The following is a 15,561-nucleotide window of genomic DNA, read 5'->3' as shown; positions in this document are numbered from 1 at the left end:
GCCCTGCCACGGAAACTGGACTGGAATCTGGACCCCATCCAGCCTCTACATCTAACTTCCAGTTTATAGGAAATACAGGGGGACAGAGAGATACGTTAATGACATCCTGGAAATGCAAGCTACAAAATCCAGACTGGAGAAGCTCCATAAAATAAACAATGTGGCTTCTTTGACAAACAAACTTCGAGGTTGAAAAATGGTATGGAGGGACTGCAGATTAAGAGCTGCAACAAAGGCAATATGGGGACCTTGTCTGGATCCTAATTTGAACACATCAACTGTAAAAAAAAACTTTACGAGGTGACTGGGGAAATATGAACACTGCATTTCTGTTACCTTTAAGCGACTGAAAATGGCATTGTGGTTATGTTTTAAAAAATCCATATATTTGGATATAATGTCTGATAACAATGCAAGATATGTGTGTGTTGGCGGTGGGGGGAGGGTGGAATGAAACAAGATTGGGCCTGTGTTGATAAAATTTTAAAAAATTATTGAAGTTGTCTTAGACAACTCTCTTAGAAAAAGAGCCAACGATAATTTGTTTAATTTGCCTTCTTGTAGAGTCTAAGCTCCAATGGGACAGGGAGCGATTGGGCCTACGCTCTTCCCCACTACCACCAGCATGGTGTCTAGCACATAGGAAAAGCTCACTGAGTATTTACTAAACAGAAGACCGCTGCTCCAGACCACCCAATCTCCAATTCAGATGTGCTCACAAAGCTTGTCTGAAGCTTAGAACACATATTTTTGAATAGAATAAATATTTAGGAATATAGCAAAGTTTCCAATTATACAAAAGACTGCCTCTAATAGGATTTCAATGACTGTCCCCCCCCAACTCCAAGTTATAATATTAATTTTAAGGGAAAAGGGAGTCTGAATTTCAATGTGCGATACCAGGCACGGACTAGAGCCTGGTACCAGGATTAGGAATAGGTGGCAGCTGAAGAAATGGGGAAGGCAGAAGGCTCCTGGAGCCAGGCAACTAAAGGCTTCTGTCTTGCATAAAGGCGCTCCTCCTTACCACAGGTTCTAACAAGGGAATGCGTTTCTCTAGAGCCATCAATGAACGTAACTGTAAAAGATTTCTTTAAGGAAGTAAAAAGTGATAAGGGATTGGAGATGGAGAAGACTGAGGCTGGTCTACCACCATCTGGAACTGCAGAATTGAAAACAGACTCAGGCTTTGTTTGGCAAGAAAGGATTAGCCAATCCTTGAAAACTAGTTTTAAATGCCAGTTTCAGCTCTTTGGGGGCTCTAATTGTGACAATCAGATGTCCCTGTGATGTCAAATTCCTAAGGAAGGTAGATGTCAAAGTATTATTAGATTCAACCTCCCCCCACTGACTGTGAGAACAAGGCTGAGAGGCACAACAGCAAATCCACCTGAAGTTAGTTTACTTCATAATATGACCAATTTTGCTTAAAAACCCAAGAAACTTGCGGGGGGAAATATAATCTGGGATATCCTTCTCCCAATCTCCATTTTGTAAGATGCCTGTGAGTGTCAAACACTTGCTATTATAATAACTATATGCTTGAGGCACAGGCCTAAGGGGAAATGTAGGTTTTGGACCCAGAGGGATCTTATATTAAGCTTCTATTTCCTCCTTGGTAAAATGGAGACAGTAACATATAGACTGTATATAAAGCACCCAGCACACTGCCTGGCAGAGCAGACAATCCACAATCAGCAACTGCTGTCAACCTCACTGTAACTGTCATTAACAGCATCATTAGAAGCTGTACATCACCCTGTACCATTCTCTTTCTTAGAGGAAGAAACTCCAAGACAGACTTTTCTCCCTGAAACTTTTAAATAATTTTTGGCATTCTTATTTTTGTCTTTAGCTTGTCCTTTATAAAAGATAAAGATAAAATCTGGAAATACCATTCCAAGAAGGGTCTGACCAATCTCAACTATGCTATAAGGAATGATCACTTCTTGGACTGTTTATTAAGCCCCTCTGTATTGCTTTTTTGTTTGTTAAACAAGGACCCATCTACGGTCCAAATGCCTGTTCTCCTTTTCTGATCATCACTAGGTGTTTCTTCAATCTGCACTAAATGTTAGGCACTTTAAAAAGTAAAAAAGGAAGGGAACAGTATTACAGTATAAAATAGTCTTTTCACTAAAAGTCAAAGTACAGAGTAGTTCTAGCCCAGAATAAAAGTATTTATTGTTATTTAATAAAAATAATGAATGAAATGGCCTCCATCATTACAACTGGCCCCTTCATGGCAAGCAAGCGGGAAGAATCACAGCATCAGGGCCAGGCTCAGGGAGCAGAGGGGCCAAGGGTGACACTGACGGAGCAGGAGTAGCCGCCCTCAGAGGACCTGGTGTGTACGAGGCATCATGTTAGGCCTTCGTTTAGTTCACAATAAACTTCCAAGATAAGTATTATTTCACTTTACAAAAGAGGGAATAGGCTATAAGTTCGTAGCCCAAGGTCCTACAGCTTACAAGTGTCAGAGGCCCAATTCCCACCCACGGCTGCCAGATGATAATATTCACATCTTCCTACCACCCCCTTTGGGCCAGGAGAGGATTCATTTCCCTGGACTGTATCATTCATGGAACCACGCACTGCACCAACCTGCCCAGAGACCTGGTGTTCAGATATCTACGTAGGAAGTATGGAGAAGGACCAATTTAAAACGTGAAGTCAATTACCTCCTATACCCAAGAGTCAACCAGTTTCTCTAAGACACAGCAGACAAGTACGTACCATGATATCTGCTTCCCTTGTGGCGTATCGAAGGTTCGGATCTAGCCAGTACATCAGGGATTTAACCTGCTCAAAGTTCAGGAAGAGGAGGAACACCAGGAACAGGAAGTAGAGCACGCTGAGCCCTGAGGGAAACAGAAACATCCTCAAGTCGGGGAGAGAGCCGGTGTCAGACGCACAACACACGCTGTACTCAAATTGCTCATGGCCCAAAGTGGACACTGGTGCTGTAACATGGGCTGTGGAGACCCCCGTGACAAGCTGGTCTTTCCTGTGATGAGAGTCTGACACACGGTCCTAATTCAGACCGAGAGGAGTCAGTAACCCTCTCTGAGAAGGGTTGATACTGATGCTGAGAGCTGGAGGAGTGGCGGACCACGGGCCAGAGCGTGGAGGAGTGGACGCGGCATTCAGGCAGGGAAGGCAGGCAGAGGCGAGCAGGCAGGTCCCCGGAATGAGGTCTGGGAGCCAGCACGTGGCTGGGTGCTGGCAGAGAGGGGCACGGAGCAAGGCGGCTATGAAGCGATGGTCAGGGCTCGGGGCCACGGCGAAGACGGCAGACTTGATCTTAAGTCAAAGAAGGAGCACCTGACGGGTTTCAAATGGGGAAATCAGGTGATGTAGGTAACATTTCAGGAAATGGGCTCTGGTCACTGGGTGCAGAGTAGACCGGAGATGGGCGAAGCCAGGTGGACAGGCCAGTTTGGGGTAGAGACAGAGACAGGTGTGGAGGCGAGAGGTGGCCCAGGGTCACTCATCCCCATCTTACACCCCACCTTATTCCCCGTGGGCATCACATTACTGTCACATCATATCGTAATTGGTATCCTAATAATCACCCCATATCGTTTAAAAAAGACAGTTAATAATCTACTTTAAGAAGGCAAAAGCCTGTAAATACATTTTAGAAAGACTTGAGAACCAGCCACCAGTGGCTTTGTCACTTCTTTTCCTGCTAAAATGAAAATGCGTATGTAGAACATCTAGACGCTGTGATACAAATGACCTTGGACCACAGTACCCCATCCAAAGTGGGCTGGCACCAGTTCCCAGGGAGCTGCTCCAGAGGAGAGAATGTCCGTGGCTGAAATTCTCCATAGCGGCTACAGCACAGGCCTTCAGAAGGGGCCTCTCCCGGTCCTCAGGGAGCTCGGGGGGCCTGCGAGTAGCACGGCTGACTCAGTCATGCATCCCGGGGCCCAGGGCACACGTGTTTTTAGGTAAACTTATATGATAACCTTCTTATATATTATGTACCAGCTACTTTTACTGATTTTCACTTCAAACACCCCCTACTACACCCTCTTGAAATAATTATTTTAAGACAGAAAGAGTTTGTGCAGCAGGAGGCTCTTAACCTAGAGTTCACAGTTGGTCTTCAACATTCCTGAAGCCCCAGATATAATACACAGAACTCTGTGTGTGTGTGTGTGTGTGTGTGAGCATCTGTGTACTGGGAAAGGGTCTATAGTTCTCATCAGGTTATCCAAGTGTTCCATGATCCCAGGGAAGAAATAAAACTGCTCATTACTTATGATGGACCATTTGAAATCTGAAAAACTCAGATGTAGCCAACTAGCTAAAAAGGACACAACTTCAAGCAGCAATATTAAGTCCATGAACTATAAGTATAATGCACCCAGGACTATCTTTTAAGAAATGTAAATGAATCATGCACTTCTCTGCAAAAAAAGAAAAAAAAAAAAAATCCTCCCATGACTTCTTCCTGCCCTTCACAAGCCCTGTGGGGTCCCATCTGTGCCCAACTCTGCCTCTCTCACCACTCCCAGGCCTGCTACCCTCCGGCCACACTGACTGGGGACACACCAAGCCTCTTCTAGCTGGGGACCACTTTGGCAGTCTTGCCCTTAGCCTGGCCTTCCTCCCTGCATCTTTGCCTGGATCCTTCTTTGCAGGCGGGTTTCTGCTTAAGCACACTTCCTTCAAGCCACCCCTCACCTGAAAGTGAAAGCGGCTACTTAGTCACTATTGCGTCTTGTGGTTTTAATAAACTTCCTAGCGCTTCCTGACATCAGCTACTTTTTGATTATTGATTTGTTTCATAGTGTGTTTGCTATAGCTGCCCTCCCTGCCCGGGGCCCCTCCACCTGCAGCCTCGGGGCCAGAGCAGCCACCCATGCAGAAGGACTCGGTGAACACCTGCTGAGCGAACGACCAAGATTCATTACTAAATTCAAAGAGATTTGCCTATGATCTCTGAAGGGTGAAAAATAAACAAACTTGAGCAAAATGTCCATTTTTCGGTCCTTTTGCATAAGATTAAATTTTCTGAACCTTGAATAATTTATTTGATGATTATTTAGGTAAGGTGAAGCCAATATCTGAAGTTCTGAAGATATGCTTTAAATCCACTCAGGTGGTTTTACTCTTTGGACTAGAAATCAAGTAACCGTAAGAGAGCCAACATTTATATGAGATGCTTATCACTAAACCTTAGTTCAAATCAGGGCTCTTTGCTAAGACTTCTCCTTTTCTAAGTTCTTTCCCATTCACAACACTGGGGAGTTGGCTGGGGTTTCAGTCTCTCCTGGATGCTGACGAGACAAACGTGCTCATACGATGCACGTGAGCTTGCACTAGCGAAGAGCAACGTCAGGAAGAACAAACCACATTCCCTCATGTCAAATCCTGTGCATTAACAGACAACAGCATGGGGGCGGGGTGGTGAGAGGGGCAGGGGCGGGGGGTTGAAACAGTTCACGTGTTTGAGAATTTCAGCTGTCACCAGCACTTTTTTGTGGCAGAGCGTTTTAATAAAAAAATTGGTATCAGGAACACCGAAAAGTAAAAAGCTATTAAGTTTTACAGTAGAATGGTAAGGAAAACTGCTACAATATACAGAAAAAGATTTGCTTCAAGTAGAATGGATTTTTAAACCGACTAATAGGTAACTCACCAAAAACCATTCGCCACAAGGCCGGATGAGGTCGAGTAAACGGACCTGCAGAGATAACATTACAAGGTCAGAACAGACTGCTTTCAAACCAAGACTAAAATAAAGACAGTGATGCTGATTTCCACAGAGATAAAGGGTTAAAAAAAGCTCTCCACTGTTCAATTTTTTTTTCTACATAAATACTCTGGGGTCAAAAGTCTAGGTTGAAATGTTTTATCCACATTGTAACAACCATTCCCCACAATTGTAACAGGCACCAATCTCAACAGAGGGTTTTTTTTTTAAAGCTTTGTCTTCCGAACTCAGATCCTAATTTCCCGTGGACACAATGTTATAACAGTGAGTAGGTCACCAGGCCAGCCTTTAACTGTATGTAATACTTACTGGACATGAACAAGAAACCTCACAGCCCCCCAGGAGCTGGTGGACATCGTGTGTGTCTGTGTGTGTGTGTGTGTGTGTGTGTGTGTGTGTGAGAGAGAGAGAGAGAGAAAGAGAGAGAGAGAGAAAGAGAAAGAGAGCAGACACTGAGGGGCTCTGACAATAAAAGAGAGAAATACCGTGCCTGGAAAACAAGTGCAACGGGGAGTGACACTGAAAGCAAACCCTTGGAGCAGTGGAACACGCTGGTGCAGGAGCTTTTGATGACCTGTGGTAACAAAATACCTTTGACTAGCTCAGATACACAGATGCAGATTCCACACGAGGGAAACCAAAGTTTCACAGGATGAAATTTACTCTTACTCAAGTGATACAACAATACTCTGTCTTCTGTTTTATTTCATTAAAAAATAATAATAGAAGAGGAACGCAAGTAAGCTGGGCCTTGGTCTGTTAAACTGATTTACCACCGACTGAAGGGTTACAGCTCGCAAATATTGACCATTGTTCTAGAGGGCACCTGACCTATTTGGGGCTGCCCACGCTCTCCTGCACTTGGAGGATTTCTAGCATTGTGATCCCACGTCTCCAGGAGAGATGCCAGAGCTTGCTGCTCAGCTTTTTTATAAGTGGGTCCTGGTCCTTTAGTCGCACCCACGCCAGACAACATCAGGAGCGGGTGACAGTGGAGGTAATTATGCAGAGCTCTCCTCTCCCTCCCTCTCTCCCCTTGGCCCTGGCCAGCAGGGACACTAGTGGGAGGTGGCACTCCTCACACTGGTGAAGGTGGCACTGGCGACTGTGGCAGAGGCAGTTCCATTTAGAGTTGTCTGTACACGTGATGGTGGGACAGACTGTAGCCAAGGCTCACTCATGAGACCAGGCCTGGGTGACGTGCCGCCAGCTCCTAGAAGCTTAGCCTGGGGCCTGGTTTCCTAGCCCTCCTAGGACTCCTCCAGCCGGTCAGTATCGGAGAACAGGCTTTTGCATCAGCAGAGTCAGCTTCTATTGCTTATAACCAGGAATCCTCTCTGCAGCAAACATTACACTGTAAATTTTATTCTGGGACTCATTCTAAAGGGCCCATCTCTTCTTAAAAAGACTACACTGAAACAGTCTAACTGCTTTCTTTGGAGGAATCAAGTTCATTTCAGTAATATCAGTTACAAGTACCTCTACCCTCCAAATTGATTCAGTTTGTGAGTTTAAATGAGGAGAGATCAGAAGATGAGTTAAGTTTGAGGGACTCTACTTTATTCAAAATAACATGGTGTCTGAGTTTTGGATGGCAAGTTGAGAGAGCTCAGATAAGTGAGGGATTTGTCTGAAAGTTTATCTGTGCCTGTTCGATTTCTGAGTTCTGACAGCAAAGGCTCAGACAGCACGGGACACCTGTATTCTTTTTAATCAGCTGTTTTCTCAAAAAAGGCACAGCAAAGCATAGAAACCAGAATCCCCTCCCAGGTAACATAACCTGGTTAAATTTCTTCACAAGTTATTGGAAAACTGATGGCTAAAGTTGTCTTCTTTTAAGTAATTTTAATAGTTTGACTTGTCAGCAGGAGTGACTTGTCTTATGGTAGCAGTTTGGTTTGCAAGCATTACTTCATCCAAACTATTTTTTTTTTAACATCTTTATTGGAGTATAATTGCTTTGCAATGGTGTGTTAGTTTCTGCTTTATAACAAAGTGAATCAGCTATACATATACATATATCCCCATTATCTCCTCCCTCTTGTGTCTCCCTCCCACCCTCCCTATCCCACCCCTCTAGGTGGTCACAAAGCACTGAGCTGATCTCTGTGCTATGCTGCTTCCCACTAGCTATATATTTTACATTTGGTAGTATATATAAGTCCATGCCACTCTCTCACTTCATCCCAGCTTACCCTTCCCCCTCCCCATGTCCTCAAGTCCATTCTCTACGTCTGCATCTTTATTCCTGTCCTGCCCCTAGGTTCTTCAGAACCTTTTTTTTTTTTAGATTCCATATATATGTGTTAGCATACAGTATTTGTTTTTCTCTTTCCGACTTACTTCACTCTGTATGACCATCCAAACTATTGAATTAACCCCTCAGACATAACGTGGGACCCCAGCTTTCTCTATGATTTCTTCTTATAAGGTGAAACTCTGAAATTTTATGATCTATTATTTGGCTCACAACAGAATTCCATGCCCAGTCGGTACTTGGCAGTGGGGTGGTGAGAGGACCACCATCATTCCCATTTTATAGATAAAGACACTGGGGCATAAGGAACTCACCCAGGGTCACAATGCTCACAGGACTCCACTTCAGGTCTGAGAGCCCATGTGCACTTTCCCATCAACTGTCAGAACTAGGCCAGCTTGGAAGGAGGAGGAGGGGGGAGGGGAGGAGTTGACGGTCTGAGCCAGGACTGTCTCGGGGCCAGGAGAGGGGCAAGAGAGAAGCAAGCTAGTGAGTGGTGTTTAGCGCTGCCGCGATGTGGAATTGATAAGCAAGGTGAGGGAGAGGGCAGGGAACTGATACACGTTCCCACGCCTCACATCCACCAGTAGAAAGGCCTCCAAAGTCGGCGTCGGCCTGTGATTACTTTAAGAGCAGCCTCTGGAAAACAGAACTCGGCCCTTTCTTATATCTAACCCTAAGCAGTGTGCTCCAGAGTAAATAAGAAGGTAGAGTGGTTGAGGAATTTGGGGTTGATGGGGCCTTAAGCTCTCCTTAACCTAACAGGTAACTACTTCAGCCCAAGGGTATTTCTCTCTGTCCGGCTGTGATTCCAGAGACAAGACACACGTTCCAGGGCCTGGAAAGAGAATTTTCATCTTACTGCACTGCAGTTTGGTTTTTTAAAGGCTTATCTTGACTTGCTGCTATTGAATTTTTTCCTCTCTTCTCCAATATCCCATTTATACATCATAATATTACTTCATAAATGTTTCTCATAAAATACAATTAAAAAAAAAGTCCTTTCTGCCTTGCATTTGATCTGAGGAAGGCTTCAGAAATCTGATGCGGTGGGTTTCAGAACAGACAGCAGCGCACCAAGGAGCTCTGCCCTGAACCAGGTGGTGAGAACAGATCACTGGGGCCTTTTGCCTACCAAAGGGAAGATAAGGCCCTGGAATGTTAGATGACCTTTCAGTTGCTAACTTTAAAACCCAATCCAGGCCTTACTTCAGTCATCCAATCTGTCCTCTGCTTTCTGAGAAGAAATTCTGAATGCTTTCATGTAGTATTTCCAGAAGTACATGCCTGTAGCTTTACTCACAAAGTCACCTCTTCACCATCAAAGACAGTAATATTGCTGAAAATACTATTTTGCTTTTTAAAATATCAAGGATGAGGCTGGCGTTTTCCTGTATGAGAAGCCTTGATACTTACGCTCACTAGGTCACCCACACTTGGTTACTCTGGTCAAGTCACCCTGAAAGCCTCCTACAGCATCCACCTGCCCAGGTGAGTCTAGCCTTCCTGGAAAATTTACCTCATCCCAGTACCTTCCCACAGGTCTTATTCCCCAGCAAACTATTTTCTCGGTGGTCTTCCTCTGCCCAGTGTTATGGCCAGGACATCAGTAGGGGTGACCATCTCACGGTGGGCTTCTTGTCTATATTTCTTATTTGGTAAAAGCTGCCTGGAAGAGTCTGGGTCTTCAGTTCAGTTATGCAGGAGAGATGGGGAAGGTGTCTCAAGAGTGGTGATGGAGAAACAAGTGCTGGTTTTATTTACAAAGGTGGTTTTCTTACAAGGCACATTGAAAAATTACATGTTTTACTTTCTCATCAGTCCCTATGTCTAGAATACATCATTTTCAATCAGATATTAAGAGCAAGTTTTATTTCAAAAGAAAATAGAAACCAAACGACTCTGCCTTGAGAAAGCAAGCATTTAAAACACTTCCTCAGAAGTCAAAACATAAGATCTCAGCTTGACTAGACAGCAACCTATTGTCATATCGACGAATAACGGAGTTCCAGGGACCAACCCTAGGGAGGCAGGACCCTTTTAACCAAAGTCAGAAGCTGCATCTTCGCAGCTGCACGTCTGTGCCCTTGGGTCCTCTCAGGCTGCCTCTTCTCTTTATTATCTCTTTTTCAGCTTTATGTGGTATAATTGACAAATAAAATCACGAGATATTTGATTTGTATGATTTGAAAGTTTAAATTCCTCTAGGAAAAACCTAGAAAAGGTGAATAAAATTATCTCTAAGCAAATTTCAAACCTAAGAAAGAATTTTTCTACAAGAAAAAGTAGTGGAGCAGGAGACAGAGAATGGGGGGACATAGTACCTTTTTTTTTTCTCATTTTTATCACCTTCATGTGTCAAGGAGATGTGATTCGCACTATCTCAGCTCAGAGAAATCAGAAGAGGCCGAAGGACTAAGAGAAGGATAAACTCAGGAAAATCAAGAAATATTAGTTATCTCACTCTCTTCAAAATACCTTGAAGAAGTGCTGAATGGCGCTCCTCTTGCAGATGAGGAAAGGAAAAGAGAGGGCTAATTCTGTGAATTTTTTTCCTGGCAGATTCATTCTTAATTCAACATATATTTACTGAGAGGCCACTCTGGGCCGGGCACTGGGGGTACAGGGTAAGGCTGTGGTGGTTTGGGTCGGGGTTGGGGGGAAGGGCAGGGAGAGTCCATGGAGGCCCTCAGGAGCTGGAAAAGCACACAGAAGTCACCTGTTGAAAGAAATCTCACAGCCAGCTGGAGATGCAACAGGTTTCTAAATTTCACTCCAGTGACAGAGTGATGCAATTGTAATTACACTCCAATGACACAGTGGCATAGTTAAAATTACACTTATACTTGAGTGTCAGTTACTATAAGGAGGTGGACGTGGCATTTAAAATAGTTTTTTCAAGGGAATCAAAAGAGAGAGAATGGGAGAGAAGACAGCAGGAAAGAAGCAGATGTAGATAACAGACCCTCTCCCTCCAAGGTCTCCCCTCAGGGTCTCTCTCCATGTCTGTTTGTAGGACTGAAGGAAGGAACTCTAGACCTCACCCCGCCACTCACCCTGTTGCCTGTCAAATGAAATTCTGAGTCTCCGCTCCTCCCCCATGTAACTCAGGGGTAAATTCTAAGCCGATGGAGGTTATCCTGTTTCTTTTTTATTCTTTCAGTCAGTGAAGATCTACTAGAGATCTATGATTGCCTCTGATGTCCTCCAGCCACTGTAAACGCCTGTCCTCAGGTCTGCTTGGAGCGGAGGCATGTGGCCCAAGCCTAATCAAAGAGGAGTGAGGGCAAGTGTGCTGGGGGGTCTCTAGAAAAGGCCTCTTCACTCTTAAAAAGATGCATCGGAAGACATGACCTCCTCTTCTGTTGGACACTGTCTGTGACTACATTTCAGCAGTGCAGCAGCTGTCCCAAGACCATGAGGGCAGCAAAGCACAGGCATCTTGCTGAAGATGGTGGAGCAGAAACAGGTAAAGAACCTGGGTCTTCACGTGTCACTGAGCTGCTGAATTAGTCAACCCTGAACCACTCTATCTCAGAACTTCTTGTAACGTAAGAAAGCAAACATTTTATTTATTCTTTAAGCCATTTTGAAAGGGGTTTCGTATTACTTGTGGCCAAAAGCATCCTGACTGTCATAAACCTCATGGAGAAAGTCAAGGGCCTTCTTTGCTATCTAGACTCTGTACCAAAAGAACCAGAGGGCCCCTCCTGTAGGAGCTGATCAATTCTAGCACACAGAGAGCATATGTAAACTCACACATACCAGACATATGGACACAACCAAATTTAGGCCTATACTTAAACATTCAGGGCAGCCTTTACTAGGTCAAGGATAAATGCGTTTGAAGTTGCCAAAACAGAGCCATTCTGGGAATGCCATCCACTGCGGGCACTTCCCCAAAACTGCCTTTCAAGGACAAGGCAAATGCTGGGCTCCACTGCTCCCATTCATTCCATTACTTAATTTGAGAATTTGTGCCAAGGGTGGGGAGAGGGGAAGAGAAGGTGACGAGATTGGAACGAGAAGAGTCGTGTCCATCCCACTTGGAGAAGCATCCACCTAGCATCGTGGCTCCTGCAAAGGCTGTAGTCTGAATGCCAGCTGTGGGGGGCAGCCACATGCCCAGGAGTACCCTTTCCCAGTGACTGCCAGCTCCCCCATCATCTCTGTGGCGCCCTCCAAGGCCACCCCCAACTTAAAAAATATTCAATAACAGCATTCTTTAATGTGGAAAACTTACAGTTTTACTAATCTGATGTAAAGTGTGAGCAAATGGCTCTTTAGAAAACAAGGCTGACACTGTGTTTGCTTTGTACACGTGGCTGCAAGACAGTCCCTCCAAGCACTGCTTCCCTAATGCCCTAATCCTTCCTGCACAGAATGCTGAAGGGACTTTGTCCTTTTCTAAACCTGAGCCCTTGGTTTTGGTGGCAGAAGGTTCAGATCAATCTGCGGGCTGACATTTGGGCTCCAGAGGAGCAAAGGCACAACCACCGCCGCTGGGCCTGGGGTCCAAAGCACACTAGGCACAGGCCAACTCAGGCTCTAAGACTGCGCTCCTGGGAAAAAGAAAAGCCAGAGACTGACAGAGAGAAGAAGAAGCAGAGGGAGATAGAAACATGTGGAAGACAGAGACGAAACACCTCACGATGGGCCTCGTATGAGAAAAGGCCAGGACTCCGCCGAGTACAGGAATGTGTGGGAGCCGGAGCCCTAACATCAGGCTGGCATCAGTGCCCGGGTGGCAGCTCAGGGGTGACTGACGGCCTTGGGTTCAGCTTTCTGAGCCGTAAACGGAGCAGGCTGAACTACATGAGCCCTGTGGGTCCTCCGCGCTTTGTGTGTATCACAAAGTCCGGGCAGCCAGGATAAGAAAAGCATAAAACAAACAACTTTTATCTTTCCAAGAGGAAAACAAAAGCCCAGTCCCACCATGAGAGACTCAGCCAGGTAAGTGGACATTGAAGATTAGATGTCTTCATGAGGGAAGAGAGGAAAAATCAGCAGAAATCATGCAAAATGTCACGTCCAACAGATTTAATCCCCCAACCTTCAGGGCTTTTGGAACCTTAAGAAAAACAGCTGCTAATGAAGCCCCAAAGCCCAGCTCCTGCCAAAGCTCCACAGAAGGGCTATCTGTAAAATCATGGTTATGGAGGGACTGATCTTTGAGAATCCTCAAACTTCCAAAATGGCTCTCAGAAATAGCAAGTTTAAATTTTTAAAAAAGCAGAAAAGAAACCTTTGAAGCTGTGAAGAACTAGGAAACAATTAACACACAGCCAAGGAAAGCTGGAGACTTGAAGAACAGACAAACCTTTGGATTGATCCGTTTCCTGCACACGTACTATGTTCTGACTGACTGATTTAAAAAATAAAAATTTAAAAAAGGATGGTAGGGCACAGACAAGATGAGAAATAGGAATAGAGGGCATAGAACAATAATGTTCATGGCATCAAGTGATGGCCGGGAAGTAAGTAGCAGAACTTCACAGGATACAGAAGGTAGAAGGCTGAGGGGAGTGACGGTGACCACTACCTGAACTGTCACCTACTCACCTTCCCTAGGGGCTCTGGTGGCCATAGACCTTGTGTTGGTATCAGATCTGAGATGCAGCTCATCATCTCCTCTTTCTGGGCTGTATTCTTACTCCATCTTTGTAAAGCCAGGTTCTAGAGCTCAGGGGGGCCACCCATAGCCTCTGGTATTTTCAGTGTGTGTAAAAGGCTTGATGCCCCAAGTGGCCACTTAAGTTGCACTACAGCACAGCACCCTTGAAAGAAAGGATGGGCTCCATAAGGTCCAAGCTCTCCCTAAACCTAAAATCCTGAGATTTTATGTGAAGGAAATGGTAGCAAAAAGAAAGTTGGCAAATAGCTAGAAAAGCTGTTCAACACTGGGGACTTTTCCTAGAAAGCGAATGCCATAGCGACCAATCCCCCTTCATTCCATGACCTATCTATATTTTGAATATTTTATCTTCATACTCCAATCACTCTGCATTATCAGAACTTTCATCATTGTGGAAAGGCCAAACTATGTTGGTCATACCTGCATAAGGTATGCAGGTGCTGTGCACTGAAGGTCTGTATCCCCCCAGAATTCATATGTTGAAATTCTAACCCCGAAGCTGAAGACTGTTGGACCTCCTGGACCCTACAGGGCCAAACCATAGAGCTACCTGACTGTGAACATTTGCTATCCTTTAAGACATAGGAAGAAGGACCCCAAGGTGGCTCAGAGATCATCCGGGCTGTCATTTCCACCACAGGGCCATGGGGGGAGGGGAGGAGGACTGCCTCCACCTTGGTTTCAAAGGGCAAGACCAACACCCGGCTCTGCTGGGGCAGGGGACTGGAGCCCTGGGGATTCGACCCCCACTGGGAAAGCTGTGGCGGCAGACTAATGCTCCAGTGGGTCTGGAAGGCAAAGCATCAAGCTGAAGAGGATTATTCTCGAGCCTTGAGATCTCCTAGAGTTTGCCTTCCTATGTTTTGGACTTGCCTGGGGCTTGTCACCCCTTCCTTCTTTCCTGTTTCTTCCTTTGGGAATGGGAATGCCTACTCTGTGTCTGGCCCACTATTGTATTCTGAAAGCACAGAACTTGCTTGATTTCACAGGTTCACAGCTGGAGAAGAATTCTGCCACAGGATGAATCTTCTGCTGTTTAAGCCGCTCAGTCTATGGTATTCTACTATAGAGGCCTATACTAAGACAGAGGTTTTCATATCTTGAGTGGTTAGAGAGCTAAATGCAGCTGCCAAATAACTTGGCTATCTAGAACAATCCATTCCCTGAAGGATTCAGAATCATGGTTTTACTGATTGGATTATTATACTACCAGCAGAACCCACAAAAATACAGAACGAAATTCCACTGCCAACATTTTGGAAGCCCTAAAGGACTTGCCATGTGTGATACTGTGATGTATAAGAAGTAAGTATTTGGTCTTTGTCCCCTTCCTGGAACAGAATCCTAAACTCCTTGGAAGTTCCTAAGCGATGAGAGTGAGAAGTGTCTTCTGTTATGTTAATGAGGTGACTTTTGGGAAGCCGCTCAGGATGGGGGTCAGTGAAGCCAACAATGGGATTAGAGGGTAGGGACCCTCAGTCCCACCCGCCCTGAGCTCTGGGGAGCAGGGAGGGGCTGGCGGTTGAATCAATGGCCAAAGATTTAATCAATCACTTCCATAGAAAACTAAAAGGATAGGGTTTAGAAAGCTTCTGGGTTGGTGAGGGCGTGGAGATTTGGGGAGAGTGGCGCGCCTGGAGAGGGCTGGGACGCTGCTCGTCCCTCCCTCCCCACAGACTTTACCCTGCGCATCTCTTCATCTGGCTTTTGATTGATATTCTCAGTTATCTAGTGAGCACACTGGTTTCCTGAGTCCCGTGAGCTGTTCTGACAAATTAATCAAACCCAAGGAGGATTTACAGCCATTCGGTCAGAAGCACAGGTGACACCCTGGACTTGTGATTGGCATCTGCAGCGGGGGCAGGAGCAGCCTTGTGGCACTTAACCTGTGCAATCTGATGCTACCTCCAGGTAGACAGTGTCAGAATAGGGTGGCACTGT

At 45.3% G+C, this 15,561-nt stretch overlaps 1 protein-coding gene across 2 annotated transcripts in view; it reads right to left on the bottom strand.

The window, feature by feature from the left end:
- Nucleotides 1-15,561, bottom strand: part of PTDSS1 (phosphatidylserine synthase 1) — a 67,011-nt gene that overhangs the window by 37,265 nt on the left and 14,185 nt on the right. Inside the window, exons 3-4 of one of the 2 annotated variants that reach the window (XM_082432739.1) lie at nt 5,654-5,698; nt 2,737-2,861 (exon numbers count right to left, since the gene is read on the bottom strand). In XM_082432739.1, coding sequence (XP_082288865.1) covers nt 2,737-2,861; nt 5,654-5,698 — 170 coding nt within the window. The remainder of the gene's footprint in view (nt 1-2,736; nt 2,862-5,653; nt 5,699-15,561) is intronic. The other variant, XM_082432740.1, reaches the window with a different exon arrangement.

Source organism: Balaenoptera physalus (assembly GCF_965194825.1).
Source record: "Balaenoptera physalus genome assembly, chromosome: 17".
Classification (NCBI taxonomy): Eukaryota; Metazoa; Chordata; class Mammalia; order Artiodactyla; family Balaenopteridae; genus Balaenoptera; species Balaenoptera physalus.
The sequence above is the reverse complement of the archived record's forward strand: the minus strand, read 5'-3'. Positions and strand labels throughout refer to the sequence as shown.